The following is a 19,385-nucleotide window of genomic DNA, read 5'->3' as shown; positions in this document are numbered from 1 at the left end:
CATGCATGATGTCTGCATGGGGCTCCGTCTGAAGCTATGCGTACAAAAACTCCAAAGAAAAAATATCCTTAGCTCTTGGTGGTATTGAGGTACTTTGTTCCACTGTCCAAACAACCTAAATTTTATTTAATTTAGCTTTACTAAATTCAAATGATAATTCATCCCACCACTGGAGAAAAATTCAAAGTGTTAGGGAAGAAAAAAAAAAAAAGATTCACTTTTTAAGTAAAGTAATATGTAGCTCTCCAAGAACACTAAAAGCATGCTAACAACACTCGCGTTGATCAAACAAGTAGACACTTTAGCTTTTTATGATTTGCTAAATACATTAATTTATTATTTCATGATACCAAAATCATAACATGAGCACTTACTAGATAGTTTGAGAAGTATTCATAAAGTGAAGAGATATGTTTTAAGTGCAAATGTAAAGAATTATAATAAAATGCTGATTATGCTAGCCGCTATAATGGGAAAGTAATGCGAAAGTAACATTGAACTCATGGTTTAGCAATGATTTGTTACTCCCTAAAGGTGATGTCAGTGATGACTATTAAAAAGCACATTACTTATGCAAATCAATGAAATAGAGTTGCGCATATGTATTTTAGTAATGTCGCAAAAGATCTTTATATATGTCTTTTTCTTCTGAGTAAAGAGAATGCTGTGGAGTTTATATAAAAGGCTTGGAACTCTGTATCACAACACAGAATAACACATATTTACTGTCCGTGTGTGTGTAGCAGCAATTGGTAGTGCAGAATTATTCTCCTCTGATACTTCAGGAACACGGTGCAAGACACATTACCTCTTGGGTAGAAGAAATGTGTCTGGTCTTGTTGATTAATTGCTGAGTACACTTTGCCAGTCATGACTTACTAAATATCTTAAAATAACCTTTACCTTGATACTGAAATTTGAAGCCTTGTCGGTTATTTGAATGATCGCTAAAAAAGTGGATGAGTACTTCATGGGTTGTGCTGAGTAATGATAGTGGGAGCTCAGTTCCACTAAACTGCCCAATCTGGGAGCTGGTGTGATAAGGTCCATTTTGAATTTCAAGAATATCATGATTTGCCTCTGTTGAAAAATTTTCGAATTGGATATGAGCTCCTGGTATAAAAATAAACAAAATATAAAAAAATACATTATTTGTCTGTTTATATTACCAGTAATGCAGGTTTAAAACAGATTATAAAAACAAAGAATTATTAATATTATAATAGGGCAGGGTAGCAGCACTTATTAAATCGTAAATGCGTTACACATGCACTCAGCTTGAAATGGTTTACATGTTTATAAATTCCATTTATTACATAGTTATATAGGCTGAAAAAAGACATGCGTCTTTCCACATCCTTATTGTCCTTACTGTAAGAAACCCTTTCCTCTGCTTTAGACTAAATCTCCTTTCTTCCAGTCTAAACGCACGACCACGTATCCTATGCATAGTCCTGTTTATGAACAGATTTCCACACAATGGTTTGTATTGGCCCCGAATATATTTATATAATGCTATCATATCCCTTCTGAGGTGCCGTTTTTCTAAACTAAACAGATTAGTTAACCTTTCTTCATAACTATAGTGCTCCATTCCTTTTATTAGTTTTGTAGCCCGCCTCTGAACCCTTTCTAGTGCTATGATATCCTTCTTTAGAATAGGTGTCCAAAATTGCACAGCATATTTATTGATTCATAAAGAGGCAAAATTATAATTTTATCCCGCGAATTGATGCCCCTGAATTAATTCGCTTTTAGCCCCTTTTGTAAACTAAAGCTGCCTATTACTAATCTGCAGTGTATTATTTAAGCTATGACAGGAACATATCAAACTAAACAGTGCACTCATTGAAAGCAGTGTTGACAATATAAAAGTAATTATTTATATATACCAACCATATCCAACAGGTAGCATGATCTTCCAGGTGCAGTCTAAATTACTTGGATAATTTCCAGGAAAACCTGGACTTAGAATGACTCCACTCATGCTCATCAGGGCTCCACCACACTTGGCTGATGGGGAAAACAAGCATTAGATATACTAGTTTCAAATATCTAAGCATTTTTCAAGTTTATCAAGCCTAATTGACAAAGTTATCATAGAAGTTTACAAGGCACATCAAGTTCTTGAGTATAAAATTATTCAATTGGGAACATCCAAATCAATCTTGATTCAGCTGCACAATTTTTATTACTCACAGAAATTCACTTCTATATTTTCATAGTTTTCAAACCTTGCAAAACACATCAGAATGTTTGTTTTATCGGATAGCAGTGAACATAACAAGTCCTTCACGGCTTCATTTGCAAAAGGAATCATTGATAAATGCTTGTCCATATGTGGACCACAACAAGACATCCGTGTAACATAAACAGTGCCACAAGCATTAATGGATAGCTGTGAAAATAAGGAAACATGACCAACTCACCTAGTGCAAATGAGAAAACAAAAACCCAAGATATATTCATATACCTCTCCAGAGTTTGGATGTAAAATGCTACATTAAACTATATTTTTCTGAAAACTAGGCAACCCTGGGTATTGCACTGGGTATTTTGTGCATCAGGTTATCTGCCAATCTCATCCAAACTGGGTGGTAAAAAAATCAGCATTTGAAACACATTTTGCAATGCTTATATGTATTTTTTGCCCGTAGTAAATAACACCAATGTATTCAGCAACATCCCCCGAGGACAGCAATGCCTCACGTGCGTAGGTTAGGCATGTTTTAGGAAAGCTACAAGGCCAAAATTGGAACAGTTTTACAAGGCCCATGTCCTATTTGAGACCCTTATTTCAAATTATCCCTAGAAAATAATATATTCATGAAGAGCAGATGACTCTGGGGAGTTAATTTGGGTTATTTTGGCATTTTTCATGCAGCCATTAATTCACCAATCATGCCAAAGTTTGTGGTAACATTTTTGTGTGTTTTTTACACATATAATCCTATGTTGCTTGGATTCCTTGTTCATCATATGTGCAACTGCACAAAACACACATAATTTCTGTTCAGTAACATTCCACATGCAAAGGTTTGGCATATTTTGGGTACACTATGGGCCAGTTTTAGAACATGCACATTTTTTAAATACTTTTGTTCCGAGGGGCAGTATTTCTTTATAGGACTTGTATTTTTCTAGGAGAAGGGATAATACAGGATATTCTTTTTGTGTCTATGTTTTTACACTTTTTATTTCTTACACTTTTAAAATGTTAAATATTTTTGAAAACATATTTTTTTATGCACTGTTCTCTACATGAGAGCAGCACACTACAGCTAGTGATCCCAAATGGGGTCTTTTCAGACCCCGTGGATCTATTCTGAGAGAGGGGAAACACAGTTCAGTGAACAGACTAGTTGTTCTAGTGCTTCAGTTGCATTAATATGCAAAAATTTAAAAAGGCTTTATTGAGAATATTATTAATATTAATTAATATTAATATTATATTATTATATTTAGGAATGTTTTTCAATTTTCAAATGTTAACTTAAAAAACATTTAAATTACTTAAGTTATACATTTTTAAAATATTTTATAATTTTATTAACATTTTTTTTTATTCAAGTTGGAAAAAAATGTAATTTCTAATCAGACTTGTTCTATGACCTTATACAAATACAAACTAAGCTTTTCAGCAATCTGCCCTTCCTCTGTGCAGGTTATTTTTCAATTATTTTTATTGTGTAGTAAGACATTTTAATATTGCATTCAGTAACCTTGGTGTGTGATGTGAACAAGTAATCATTTTTGACATTAGAGGCAATTTTCTGTAAAAAAAAAAAAAAAAAAAATGAAATGTTAAATTCATGATGTGAATTAAACTCTATGTTTTCAAAATCCATCCCATTTATACCTATGGAATACTTTTTTATATACAATAAATTTGTGTAAATATATTTGCTAATGATATACAATAAAGGCTGTTAGGGGTTCTGGTAGGCAAACCAGTATAAACCTATAGTAGTCAACAGCAGCCAATTAGTGAATACATGTATTCACCCTTGCATTTATTCTAAATGTCAGGCCAGTACTTTCCAATGAGTCCTTTTGATCCAGTAAGCCATACCACATACATATTTCTCCTTTAGTATCTTACAGTGAAATAGTATCCATGGAAGTAATGTTTTGTACTTTAAAATGATAGTGAACTTTATGAACACCCTAACCAAGACTATGAGGGTGAATACATGTATTCCCTGCCTTCTTTTTGCCTGTGGTCTGTCTGGGGGTTGGTAACAAAGGTGGCATAAGCCTGCTTGGCTTGGGGTGCGGTGAGCACTATAAGGGGTTTGGTTTCCTTATGTACGGTTTAGATCTGGGGGTGTACCTCTCTGACTTTTGAAACAGTCTTCCCTCCCATTTTGTTTCTTGTTTCCGAGTGGTTATCTTGTTGCTACTGTTCTCTTGGACACACGCTGGTATTTATGGACACACACCATCATTTATGTAAATCTGAGGAGTGGCTTTCTCAGGGTCCCCGTCCTAAACGGCTAGGACATTTCAGTTGAATGATCAAGGATCCATCAGAGGGTAACTTATCCCATAACTTTGTTGTGCAGTTTTTACAGTTGGCATTAAGTGCTTAGTATGACATTAACATCATGGTTTCATTGTCACAGTATACTGGTTATTTAAATAAATACTGTGGCCATTTCTAAATCCATCCCTTCTCAGTTGTCCTTATTTGGCAGGTTTGTATGAGATTGCAATTATGAATGCCTTAATCATGTTTATCATTCTTCATTAACATGTTGTATACATTTTACTATATTTACAACATAAAAGGGGCTTTTAGTGACTTTAAAAGCACAGTACGATGAAATAAGTCTAATCACTAGTAACTACTCAATGTTGCAAAATTAGTAGTAGAAATTGTAACGATTAATACAGTGAAGATGTATCAGAAAGACATAAAGGGTGCTGCCTAGGCCTAGCACAAGGCAGTACTATAGCCACTCCCTGCCTCTTTTTTCCACTCCCCCCGTCCATCATGCTTAGGGCCAGAGTATGATGTCATATCCCACTATTTTACTGTTGAGGCTATATCGTTATGTATAGTCCTCCATCTCTATAATAAACAGTATAAACATCGTATTGTTTTCTATCAGGAGAGCTCATTAGTGGCTTTAACGGCAAAATTTAACATAGCAACAGAATTTCAAGTTTGCCAAAAAAAATATGATTCACTAAAGATAAACAAAAATGTACTTAAAAGACTAGAAGCCAGCGCTATTGTGCATGGATTCCATTTTGACTGATGATGAGCAGAAAAAAAACTCATTTTCCAGGGGAATGTTTAAATACACTGACACCTTATTTATATTCCCTGTATCGATTTGGCCCCTTCAGATGAAAAGGCAGTCAAGGTGAAAAACTTCATGCTCTTAATCTTATACCTCACATGTTGTTTACAAAGAGACTTGTGATATGGAAAATTGTCATCACACCCACTGAGTCCATGGTACTGCAGGCTTTATTATTATCTAGTAGTGTATATAGGCTGGTTACAAGGGAGGTCTTGGATCTCCCAAATAAGGCCCATGGAGCAGAGGTTCAACAAGGGTCTGCTGTCTCCCTGGAACTGTTATCCTAGGCCTAGTTAGTGTGCCACTGCCTGATTAACAAATTACGTTTTTTTCGGTTTTTTTTTTTAAAGCAAGGAAAATACGCACACTAGATATGCATTATTTGTGGTTATTATAAAAGTAAACATTCTTACCAATGCATAAAGGGGAGGGGTAATTCCAGCGTCTCACTGTCCCGGGCATACATAAGATATGTGAATGCCCCTGTGAACAAACATAATATACACGGTTTGGTATTTATTACAAAATACAAGGTTGATAAACAACATGTATTTTAATTTCTTACCAATCTTACCAACAAAAATATACATAGGACAAAACAATCACATACCTCACATGTACTAAATAACATTCTTCAAAACAATTTAAATAACTGATTGTCTGTTCCTTTGTTTCTATGTAGTTGTTTTTCAGGATAAATAAAGATATTTTTGAATTTGTTTTAAGGTCTAAATGTCCTCATTGGACGCTTACATATAAATACAAAGGTACATTCCATTTCTAGGTGTTAGCAAAGCCATATTGCAAACAAAGTGCCCAAAGAGCCTGGTATGTGGCTTGGGGAACTTAGGGTGTCTGGCCATTCCATTGATGCATGGGGGCTGAACCAGGAGGAGGTAGTTGAGACCCTGCTCCGCTCTGTAGTCAATGCTGTGTGATTGGCACCCAGTTCACATCTCTGTGCATCACTGTGCCCACCGGAGCTCCCAGACTTCTTGGGAGTTTTACTATCCTGAGTATTTCAATTGTGTTCAAGAAGATGTGTATGTCCTGGCAGTGGGTGAGCAATGTTTCTGAAGAAAGGTTATAATATGTGGACTTATGACCTCACAATATCAGATAATTTTCTTTGTTTGTTTAACTGGTGACGTATGTGTGGAATTTCAAGAAAATGCTTTAAATTTAAAAAAATCGATCACTCAAATAATTGCAGGTTACAATGTACCTGTAACGTGTATCCAAGATCACACTGGAAAGAGACCACATCATTAACTATATATCGATCTCCAATTTTAATGCCATTTAATGGTACTGATGGCTCTGGACAGGCAGTAAGACCCACAGCTAAATCAGATAGAAAGAGGAGTAAAACAAAGTAAATACATATGTTTTAAAGAAGAACAATGCTAGTTATTGTGATACTGGTATTACTGTATACCGGTGGTCTGGTCATCGCCTGCTACATTTCCAGTCACCCCCTCCCGGCTCATCTCACTACTAGTTGCCAACATTCTACCTTCTAGCTGGTGGGCAGTGCAAGGATCGGCCTTCCTGCACAAGATTCCTCCTCTCCAGGACCAGGTAGGCCTAACAATTACATTAGTTGCTGTGGTTATACGACCACTAGAACCAGTGGTTGCACTAGAACCAGTCTACATTGTAAAATTGCAAGCCCTTTGTATCTTTTGTATGTCTTTGTCTTGGACTGAAAATTTAAGAATGTAATATCGCATATATAAAGTGATGTGTTAAGTTTATTTTCTTATATTTACACTGTTATAAAAATTAAACATCAATAGTTCCTACATTAAAGAATTCTATAGATACATTTTAATATTTAAGTCTCAGAGTTTTTGCCCTAGTTTTAGGGTCTCAGGATGAAGGGAATATTTTCAGGATAACACAACCTGGAGCTGACCCTTTCCTACTCTACCTGGTATGTTATGGATGATATTCCTGTTTGAATGGAGGTGACTCACTTAAATTACGATAAGTCAAGTTTCCCATGGTCCAGTATTACAGCCATTTGACAAATCACTACGTAGAGCAGAACAATAGGCTGTTAAAGGTTTAATATTACAAGAGTCTCAAGGTCAGCTCTTCTAGAAAGTTCCCAGATATGGTAACAAACAACCCTGGAAACATGGCGGTTTTTAACTTGAGTCTCTTTATGAAACACTGATTTCTGAAGGGGAGGGGGTTATTATCCACAACCTCTGGGCAGAGCAAGGGTTTTTATTTTACACATACTTCCTGTCCTGGTTCTACCCATTCCCTCCTACATAGTCTCTGCCTTGCTTCAGATAAGCAGCTAAGTCGCTGTTTACGTAAGTTTGTTTTCTTAGACATATACTTTTGTTTGTTTTTCAAATTTGATACAAATATACCTACTATGTTAGGTTTATAGTCATAAGTATATATATATATATATATATATATATATATATATATATATATATATATATATATATATAAAACTGTTGACATAATCATACTTCATATATAAAGACCCGTATTTTTAATATTTCTTTTTAAGAAGCAATCAAAATGAACATTCTATTGGCTTCATTGTGATTGCTCCATAGGTAGCACTTGATTCCCAATTGATCTTTATAATATGGCAACAGACTGTTCCAACAAAATCTAATTCAAATCTGCTAAAGTATCCAACAGTTCATGGTTTGATGTAAATTAATAAGACCACAATGGCCACTAAAGGCAAACACTCAGTTGAGTAACAGAGGTAATCTGAACCTGAAACAACTTGAGAGCATTCAACAATGTCAATTTAAACAGCATATTTTTTTTATTCGCCTGCAAACTAGCACATCATGAGCCTTCTATTAAGTAGGCTTAAATTGCTCTTTAGTGGCTGCAATCTTCTTGCACTCTACTACTGACTGCTTTAGAGTCAGTGGTCCAGTCTGTTCCGAGCAACCACTGTATCTATTGTGTTGTCCCTAACGTACCTCCTTCTTTCTTCTTGGTGCATCCAAAGGTAAATCGTTAATCTCTTACCTTCCTTTCCTTACATGTTTTCATTCAATGTTGCAGTTCTGGGGTGGTACCATGCATTTATATGGGTGAATAATATACGAAAGCATTCAATATAAAGGGTCTTGGAGGATGATGTACAGATGTGTCATAACATGATACAGTATCTTAAATTCTTACTGAGAACTATCTGAGAAGAATCCTTGAATCCTTGCTGCTAGAAGGCTATTGTTTTGTGGGTCTGTTGTGTTTTTGTTGGTTAGGTAAAGAAATTGTGTTTTTAAAATCAAAATGTGTGGTTTTGTGTTACTTCCTGTGCCATGCTCATGAATGTTATGTAGTCATCAGTATTGTGTTTAGCATATGGATAAAATGTACTTGCTAGACCAAAACCAGTATGTCCTCAATAATAAATGAGCTTGTAGTAAAATAAATCACAACACTATCTTAGTAATTCAGAACACTTGTAACATATCTGTACCTGTATCTTATTATGTGCCTATAATTATAAAAAAAAAAACAATTTAATTAATGGCATACATAATTATGTCTTAGTCTGGCCGTGCATTGATGGTTTTGTCACACTTCTTAAATAGACTCAAGTGAAAATGTATCTTCACCAAAAGTGCTTTTAATTAACCTCAGCTAATGTACCAGTAATAGCGCTTTAATCTATGTGAATATAAAATAGATTTAATGGTCTGCCTGAGCAATTGTTTGTGATAAAGAGGTCACAGCAACCATTTGCTTGTATGTAAGACTTGTATAACAACATGTTATAAGGACAAAAATACTTGCATAATATGTTATAACGTGACAGAGAAAACAAATCAGTTGATGGTGTAAGAAAGTAGATACAAATATAAAATTGTATATATTCATACTACTAACAAAATATCACATTTAAAAAGTAAATATTCTTATCATTCATAAAACATGTCATCTTTTCTAACGCTTTGTGAACATATTGTGTTAGAGTGTATGTGTGTGTGTCACCATATGTTGCTACAGTGCATGGTGTTAAAATGAGTGTGTTTTATAATTTGGTGTAAGCAGGTGTTTGTGTAGGTGTGTGTGCTTGTGTATGGTGTTGAAGTAAAATGTCTAAACCTAGGATTAGTTGCTTCTTGGAAAGACAGGACAGGGACAGAAGAAGTGGGTGAAAGTGTGTTGTTATGGAGGGGAGCCAAAGAAATACTGCACCCAGGCACCCTAACCCAAGGCTGATTACAATTTTCTGGTAAAATGTTTTAATTAAATAGTAATAGTAATTCAATAGACCAAGGTATGCCTTTGTTTGGAGGGGAGTTATCTAAAAGAAAGGGGACTTCCAGGTAAACGGATTCTGTTCCTTCACTTGCCCCTGCCCAGTCATCCAAGTCCAGTGAGTTGCAGAGAAACACACTCAAGGGTTTATTCGCTAATGCAGGACTTTGCCAGTGAATATGCAGGGGAGTTGAAATTTCATCTCAACTCTGGCACATTTATCCAGTAAAAAGAGATGAGCTTGCAATGAAAAATGCATAAGCAAATTGTAGAAGGGCACTTCCAAACACAGACGTGATTAGCTCTTCCTTGAGGGGGGTGGACTCACTGGGTTTGTCTTTCATAATGCAAAGCCAAAGAGTTGAAACTACAGCTCTCTTGCAAACTTACTGTACCTGGCAATTCCAACTAGGGGGAAAGTACCCTTAAAACATTTCAAGTATAACAGTAAATATCGAGTGCAGTCAGGATGGCAGCCAAGGTAACTTTGCAGCAGCAAAATCGCAACAATGGACACCAAGCTCCACCAAGGAGACTTTTATATTACCCCCCCATCACATGCAATACGGGATGACGGGATGAGGAGGGCATGATAGGTACTATGCTTTCCATAAGTCTGCTTTTTATCCTTACACCCTGGCACACTGGGTAGAGGTAGTGGGGTTCCCATTTTAACTTATCTATTTTGTAGAAAAGTAGGAATTTTCAAGCTTACTTAAATTTGCCTGACTGCAAATGCAACTCAAAAAAGCCCTAACATTCACATCAACTCATATTCAAAGCAAGTAGAATGTTAATATACGTATTGCAGTTGTAGCATGGAAGCCCTTGTGAACTATGTTTTGCCCATTAACCCTTTAACTAGGTTATGTCAATTTTTAAGTCAGCCGCTTTACAGGTTGACCCATTAATTAATCCAATGGCTTTCTAAAATATCACATTTTGCAGATACATTTGCATTGTGTGTCATACAGAAAATATTTTTCTATAGATAATATAATTAATATATGATGAATATACATCTGCATATAATCTTTGCAGCTTTAAAGTAGATGTTAAAACCCTTGAATTACCAAGACATCTACAAGGCATCAACAGACATGGATTCTCCTAATGGTGCAGTGATTCACGCACAGTGAAAATGACTGCTTATATTATCTTAATGAAGCATTCTTTCTAAAAAAGAAATTAAATCCAAGACAGCTAGCAACAGACATGCCAATTAGCATATACAAGCACAGTGATAATCTTCACTTTACAAAAAAATTCAATAAATGAAATAAACGGCTTTGTTCAGCATTTAAACTAATTAGTTACTTAGACACATCTATGTATGAATTAGATACTCAAGCGTTATCTCTGTTGTTATTCTTTTTGCCATTTATTAAATACTCGCTAGTTTATGTTTGTGTCTTTTTTATGCATTAAGTAAATAGCACTACACCTATAATCGTGTCCATAACCAAATGTTAACATGTTTATACTCACTCCAAAAACAAATCTAAAAAAAAATCAATTTCATGAGAAGTTGGTATAGGCTTACAGATACAAATGACCAAGTTGGTTCTAATTTTAGTTAGTTTTCTTACTATCATGTCATCAGGACAAAGAAAACCGCCAGTCTAAAAGAATAAGTTCTTAGCTTGCCATTTATAAACACTAAAAAAAAATTAATAGAATTAGAGCATTTACAAATGCAAAGCAACATCACATTACTTAATGAACCTACATAATTAATGTATGAACAATCAATCCTGAACACAAAAACAGGCAGCATAATAATATTTGAATGATGGAGTGGTTGGCGATTTGTGTCGGGTTTATGACAATTATGAGATTAAAAGACCTGTTCATTCCTGAGAGAGCATGCATTTATGTCCAGTTGAATATATTTTCTCAGATTTTAAGATCACTCATTAAGATTAATTTCCAAAGGGCTAAAGCTGAACATTTCAAAAGCCATTTTACTCTCTTTAACCAGCTACAGCAATACTTCCATAATGAAATACTAGAATAGTTTGTTAATTTGACCTTTGTCATCCCATTCATCATACTGTTACTGCAAAACCCTATTCATTCTAAAAAGGTTAACACAATTTTTTTTTTTTTTAATATTTCTTTCACATCAATTAAATGCTCTCCAATACTATACAACCCTCTTGTTGTTTTTCTGCAATTATTAAAAAGGTTTACATAAAAAAATGTGTGTCTGAATCGGTGCTGATTACACACTGGCATTAATATAGTAAAACTGACAAATTTTATTATGAATTATGGAATAAATTGCTTACATCTTCTACAAGACAGCACCCTTGCAAATTAACAAATAGATGTAACCATCATCAGTGATGCAGTGGACCAAGGAAAATATAAACTTGTCTATAGACAGATTTCAAGTTAGAGAACATGTGTGCTGGTGAATAACTGTCTGGAATGTGTGACATTTACATATTTAGCTGTGCTGTCAGGCAGAGAAAATACAAAAGAACAAAAAGGTTTTGGAAATTACTGTATGAATACTGTTCATTCAAAAACACCATATAATCTTACTTTTATATTCCAGATGAAATCCAGCAGCTGCCACACTTATATCAGAATGAAAGTGAAGGTAAAGTTGATTAGAAGTGCTGTTTAATAAAGCTGGAACTGTAGTACCTAATAGGAAAACAAGAAAAAATATCTGGTTCTATCAAACACACAGTGTAAGTAAAAATATATGATTACAGACAAAAACAATGTTGACTTTTTAATACATTGGGAACGTTACTGTACAAAGATCTAATAATCTCTAAGATGTAGATCTAATGATCAGATAAATCTATCAGAGGCATCTGTGGCAGACAGAGGTCACAGACTGGAGTCATCCACATTATTAGTAGTAATGCTAGTTCTTTCAGCTGACTCTTTCCTGTGCTGCAATACAGTCACTAACTGCATGCAGTTTTGAGAAATGGATAACATGCGAGTATACACAGCATATAAGGGGCTTGTGAAGGGAGACACTGACAGCTAAGTGGTCCTTCAAATCTACATGTGATCTCATTGCAAATGAATGGAGGGATTCTGTAGATTACCCCCATATGATATTGCCTTTTTTCTTATCCACCCGGCTATTTGGCTTGCAGGAAAAGTGCTCCTTGCACCAATGTAACATCTCGTCCATAATTTGTCCAAAAGTGGCACTACTGCAATTACCAGTAATGGTCCAAACGGAGCCTACTGTTGCCATGGGTTCAGACAGAAACTTAGCTACCTGTCTATAGCAGCTTTCAAGCAATGAAGGATTCAGCAAGAACTGAAAATGTTAATAAGTTGCAGTGCAGTTCCCTGACTTGAAGATCAAAGAAGAATGGGGGCAACGAGAATAATAGAGCTGGCTGAGTTATTGTTAGTTTGAGTCAAGTGCAAGACAAATGCATAGCTCGGACAGGCTCATCAGAAGGGGAGTAAAACAAGCCATATCCAAGCATTCTTGACATTCCATTCCTTTCCAACTTTGGATTCTTGCAGCCTAAAGACAAGCCTCTTGTTCAGACTTAAATCTGGCTAGGTCTGGGACTCAGCATGGGCCTACTATGAGCTAACCCACCACTAGGCTATAGTTTGAGAGAGAAATGGGGACCAAACTTTCAATATTTTGAAAAGTACTTTTTTTAAAAGACGCATTGAGAAAGCAAACAGGTGAGGAAGTTTACCAGAAAAGCTGCCCAGTCTTGGTGCTGTCATATCTGAGCCATCATATATCTCAAGCGAATCCCAGTTGTGCTCTGTTGCAAAACTTAAAACTTGAATCTGTAAAAAAATACAAGATTAACTACATAATTATTTACAGTAGAGAAATACTTGCAAACCCAATGCTACAATGCATTCTTATTTCTATATTTATCATCTATATTTCCTTAAAGTAGATTTATCAAAACCTTACATTGTGCAGCTCATTACAATAAATAACATTGAATATATATATACATATGTGATACACTGCAGTTTTCATTTGTCTAGCCATCACAATTTGGCGCTTGTCAAAGTTGCTGAGATCTTTACGCTTGCCCGTTTTTCCTGCTTCTAACACATCGACTTTGAGGACAGAATATTCGCTTGCTGCCTAATATATCCCACCCACTGATCACAAGATTATCAGTGTTACTCACTTCACCTGTCAGTAGTCATAATGTTATGGCTGATCGTGTATATCCAAGCTATCTGTACCAAAACCGTCAAAACTGTCCCATGCATAATAAGCAGTCATGATGCCCACGGGGGGCCAAAATGGGCCAAGTAGGGACTTGACTGGGATACCGAGTAGGGCTGGCAGCATTTTTTTAGCTTAGGGGCAGAGCTAAAGGGAGGTGATGTCCCTAAGTTAGGGGCCATTTTGTGTGTCACCTTACCTTGTGTAGTTTGCCCCACTCTCCCTCCCTATTTGTGATGCTTTGTTGGGTGATGTAAATTTGTCACAATCGTGGGAAGCTTAAGGGGGCTTTTCTGTGTGTGTAATTTTTTCATGTTAATTATCATGTTATTTATGTTATTTCTTGGAGTCCACTTTGGTAGTCATTGCTGTTACAGCTAGGTTTTGATTTAAGGTTCCGTGACAATGGCTAGGTTAAAATAACAAATTGACTGTGGCCATTTTCAACCCCAAATTCGGGTATTGTGCTGATCCAAAAGGGCATACTGTCTCAGTGAGAGCGCAATAGATACACAGCCACTACCTGGAATTAACAGGATAACTGAATCCAGTAGCTGGACACACCACAAATAGGCTGGAAAAGACAAATAGGCTGGCCATACACTATAAAATCGATTTACCGGTGGTCACTTCCTCCTCCTCACAAGTAACACTCAGGATCCATTTAATAAAGGTCCAAAGTACAAATTATGGCAAGACCAAGGTGCCTAACATGTTTAGTCAACTAGGGGACCTTCTTAAAGGCTCTATCCTTCTGGATAGTGGTTGGCTAAGCAACATATGGTGATATAGTGTGATGAAATCCCCAATATTTATTGCCTCAGATAGGTGCTTTTAAATCGTGTTTGGTGGATGTGTGCTGATTCCTCATACAACTAAACACAAAAATATACACTCAACATAGATTAAAATCTAGAATGCTTTAGTTAAAATGTAAACTGTACTTGAAGAAAATACTGCGAAAAAATAGTGAAAAGTAATCCATTGATAGCATTCAAAAGAAGCACATAACATATGAAAATAAATACATTGGATCTTTAACATTTTAGTAGGTTTTTTATTTCAAGTTTCCCTAAGTATTAGAAAATAAGTGAGCGATATTAGAGATATCTATTCTTTCAAAATATAAATAAAAGTAAATCAATGCATCAATATTGAATTTGCCTGTGGGGCATCAATGCCCCTTGAGTTGTTATATCTAAACTTTACTCTATATACATAATTTAATTCATCATCATGGATGTCATTTAAAAATATGTTCATTCTACAAAGTGAAATGTCTGAATTTGCATTGGGATTTTGGTTGACGTCATCAGGTATTTACTGCATTGACTTTATATGGAATTCCTAAATTATACACACTGTCCATAACATATTTATAAACTGTGCCAGGTTTTTTTGTTAAATGTAGGGTTTTTTGGTCCCACTGAAATGTAATTTTACTATAGTTTCAAGTACAATATATATAATATGTACATATACTTGCCTGAATACCTGATCCTTCAGTCACAGTAATCTTCCATATACAATTCAAGCTATTACCATAAGGTTCAGGAAAACCAGGTGACAGTATTGTCCCTCTTCTCTCTGTAAAGTTGCCACTACATGGTACTAAGAAAGAAAGAAAAGAAAGAGATGGACGGACGGAGATGAAGAAAAAGAAGTGAAAATATAAGCACTCATCTAACACAATGGTGGGCTTATATGGGTATATGGAGTAACTCAATCTCTAATATTTTAATTGGTACTAGGTACTTTTAAAAACCTTCATGGGATTATTAGTGGTACGTATTTACTGGGTGTCCACCAATTCCTTGGCTCATTGTCTTTTTGTCAATAGTAAAAGTAAGGAAGCCTAATGGTTAATTGATACAAGTGAATACATTAAAGCTAAAGCTTTTTGAGAATCCCTTCTTTATAAACTTTACAACGAGTAAAAATTCAATTCTGATTATAAATAACAGTTAGAAAAGGCAACAGTAAAAGATGACTTATTGCTATGATTTTGTATCATGATTTTGTTAAGAAAAGGTCATTTAAGGTTTATTTACCTAGGCAGCTTGGAACTGTATCATTCCATTGCGCTAAAGCATTCGGTACAGTCTGACAGAGAATTGCCTTTGATCCTTGAAGCAAGTATCCAGGGTTGCATTCAAATCGAATTACAGAGCCTGCTGAGAACTCAGAACCTATCCTTCTTCCGTATCGGGGCTCAGGAACCGAGCTGCACTGTGTGTCACTAGTGCGTGGCACAGCTAAACATGGGGAAAAATAAAAAAAATTAACTAAGTTAAAGTCAATGGCATGTAAATACAAGATATGATAGTTATATCATTTCCAAGAAAAGTTTAGATTAGATCAAATTTTTCAGTTAACCTCTAAAAAAAAAACCCACACTGTGCTAGTATATGGGCCACAGTGGGCTATATGATGCAATTAGCTTCATTTTTCCTAAGAACCTAAAAACCAGTAAATACAACAGACGTATGGAACATCAATAAGCTTGAGTGAGTGGCTTGATTAGTATAAATAGTCATTGCCCATGCAAAGGATACTTTGCCAATGATTTTCCACTCCACCTAATCTCCTCTTAGTCTTTCACTTACTCACATTAGTACATTTTACATGGAAAACATTTGTTGCACTATTATTATCTTATATACCAATTTGTCACATTCACTTATATCTGTGTATGTATTGTTTGCATTACTGAGGGCGGTCGAATTACATTTTATATTTTTATATTCATATAGAATCAAGGGGCTTCTAATTCACATTTAAGTAGTTAATATTTCAACTGTGACAAAATACTATTAAGTAGGTTTATTTACTTGCTTTATGTTAATTATTTGGGGTTAAATGTCACACACGCTCATGACAGCAACAATTGCTATATTAACCACTTACTGATTTATGATGGCAATTATGTTTCATTACTTAAAATAATATGGTCCAGTATTCCATAATGAAAAAACTAATTTAATATTTTCTATCACATATTCTGTCTACAAAATATAGTTTTAAATGCACTTTCTCTAAGTGTTTCTGTGGTAAACTATATGGGTTACTTATAAAGTGTCAGTTATATTCAAATAGCATGAAGATTGCAGAAGAGAATTTTCAGCAGTTTTGCTGATTGCTGAATTGCTTTCTGATGGTATATGTCATTATTAATAGCATAGATTTTTGTAAATTACATAAAGTATTGGCAGTTTCTCTCAAGAATTATTCTAAGTTTTTTTATGAAGTTTTAAACAGAACTGTATTGTAATTTTTATTATACTTATCCTTTGGAAGGCATACACATATTGTACATTTCAAACAAATTGCTCAGCGGAGTCTAAGTGATCATGAGCTCAATTCAAGACAGTCTTTTGCTAAAATCAGTCAAGAATGCGACTCGACTCCCAGTACACAAATTCAAAAAAAGATCACCAACTAGTCAAAAGCATGTACATACTTATTTATCTCAAAATCACAGCATATAACAATTCTGTGTTCAAGTCACTGTGTTTCCAATTACATCAAAGAACAATTCTAATTTATTGTAGTCCGGGTTGTTGGCTCATGTGAAGTACCACGAATTGGTGGCAAGCTTACATATTATGACCATAGGATTAACTATGTTTTGCGTTAGAATATTTTGTGTTATGCTTCCCCATCTTTTACTTTGTTTTATCATGCCTGCTTGCTATCTGGATCTGCCTAAGCAGCGGTACCATTAGACCAGGCCTGGCAGTGGATCTAGCAATTATTCTTTTATTTCCCTGGATACCTACAACTGTGATCCCTTCTGCATATTGGACTCCCATGCACAACTAGACCCCCCATGACAGCTAAATGAATATATTTGTTTTGCCTTTGCAGCTAAACATATGTATAAACCAATATACTTAAGTTAAAGTATTAATAATTATTATTATTTTTTTAAATAACAATACATTTATATATCAACTATTGGGACTAGTGTAGTTATATTTTTATGCTTCAGTCCAAGTTTAAAGGGGTAAATATATTTCTATGTAAACTGATTTTAATAGTCTGTACTAGTTGAATGGTCCAGTACAATGTGTTTTCTCTTGATTGTAATGAAGCTTTTTAGGAGTCACAGTCAAGAATCCATAATCACTATATTTCTTTTTTGTTAGGCAGTTGAAAAACAGATTATGCATTTTTTAGGATTAAGGGACAATGGGGTGTCTTCAGTAGGAAGTTTTTAATGATTATATATATCTACCTCAGAACATACCGTTATGTGATAAGTAAAAGTCTATTCTGGCATGCTAAAGCCAGAAAGAGGTTTAGGATGACCACATGTCCCGGATTGCCCGGAATGAGAAGTCTGAGTGGAGGTCTCAGCCAATCAGGAGAGACTTTTCAACTCTCCTGATTGCCTGAGATTTTAGAAGCCTCTCCTGATAGACCAAGTACCTCCTTCAGACCTTCAGACTGGCACCAGGTCTGTGTGTTTGACTGTGTGTATGTGACTGTGTTTGTCTGTTTGTGTCACCATGTTTGTCTGTTTGTGTGACTGTGTGTGTAATGCCTGGTAATAGAGAAGTTTATTCTCTGAATCTGCTGATGCCTGGTAATGGAGGGGTTAACACTTTGAATTTACTCATGTGTGTAACGATAATATGTATAATATTTAATCTGAAATCAACATGGTTTCCAAGGCTTCCTAATAATTAATATATAATAGTATATGTGAATTAGTGTGTATGTGATATATATATATATATATATATATATATATATATATATATATATATATATATATATATATACAGTATAATATATATATATATATATACAGTATAATATATATATATATATACAGTATAATATATATATATATATATATATTCTAAAATGTATTTTGTGACGATGTGTGCATATGTGAATCAGTGTGTTTGTCATATATATATATATATAAATATACACCTATGTGTGTAATCTAATCCCCTTCATATTGTCTCCCTGAATGGCAGAAATAAAACGTGGTCACCCTAAAGAGGTTCAATCTCCATTTATGTGAGTGCATCAGTGTGATACGTTTTTATGTGTCTGTCAGCCTGAGCAGTGTGGATGTGTCACTTTTCTGTACATAAGTTCACTTTCATTAAACATCTTTATCTGTCTCCCAGTACTGCTTTGTTCACTAACAGATTTCCATGGGGAAGTAAAATTGCAATCTAAACTAAAAATGTGTTTCAATCGAACGCTGAGTGATAGAAATGTAAAGGGGATTTCTGAACTGCTCGCAAATTAAAGTTGTAAGCCTAGATGAAAGTCTGAGAAATGAAAAAAACAATCAGTATTATGGTTTAGAGTGTACAAGAATTGTGGTCATTCTTAAATGTCAATCGAACCTGGTCCAAAAAACAGATCATCTCAAATAGTGCTAGAAAGTGTAATGTCAACTCTCAGTTAAGTTCAATGTTCAAGCATCAATTATTTGTTTTTTTACATTGCAAATTGTATTTTTTCCCCTCTGTTTAACATGGTACCCCCTGCCACTACAAATTCTAAGGAAATAGACAACTTTGAATAGAGTAAATGAGGCACGTATACTTGTCTTTGTGGTATTAATTGTCACTGCGTGAGAACTAGTGGCTAAT

At 35.0% G+C, this 19,385-nt stretch overlaps 1 protein-coding gene across 1 annotated transcript in view; it reads right to left on the bottom strand.

Moving 5' to 3' along the window:
• CSMD1 (CUB and Sushi multiple domains 1) overlaps positions 1-19,385 on the bottom strand; it is a 645,996-nt gene that overhangs the window by 68,904 nt on the left and 557,707 nt on the right. The window contains exons 34-41 of the mRNA XM_053459630.1: positions 15,816-16,019; positions 15,251-15,375; positions 13,268-13,364; positions 12,123-12,227; positions 6,538-6,656; positions 5,726-5,795; positions 1,897-2,013; positions 904-1,113 (exon numbers count right to left, since the gene is read on the bottom strand). Of these exons, the coding sequence (XP_053315605.1) occupies positions 904-1,113; positions 1,897-2,013; positions 5,726-5,795; positions 6,538-6,656; positions 12,123-12,227; positions 13,268-13,364; positions 15,251-15,375; positions 15,816-16,019 (1,047 nt within the window). The remainder of the gene's footprint in view (positions 1-903; positions 1,114-1,896; positions 2,014-5,725; positions 5,796-6,537; positions 6,657-12,122; positions 12,228-13,267; positions 13,365-15,250; positions 15,376-15,815; positions 16,020-19,385) is intronic.

The sequence above is a fragment of the Spea bombifrons genome, chromosome 3 (assembly GCF_027358695.1).
Source record: "Spea bombifrons isolate aSpeBom1 chromosome 3, aSpeBom1.2.pri, whole genome shotgun sequence".
NCBI classification, from domain to species: Eukaryota; Metazoa; Chordata; class Amphibia; order Anura; family Pelobatidae; genus Spea; species Spea bombifrons.
This window is presented reverse-complemented; position numbering and strand designations above follow the sequence as displayed.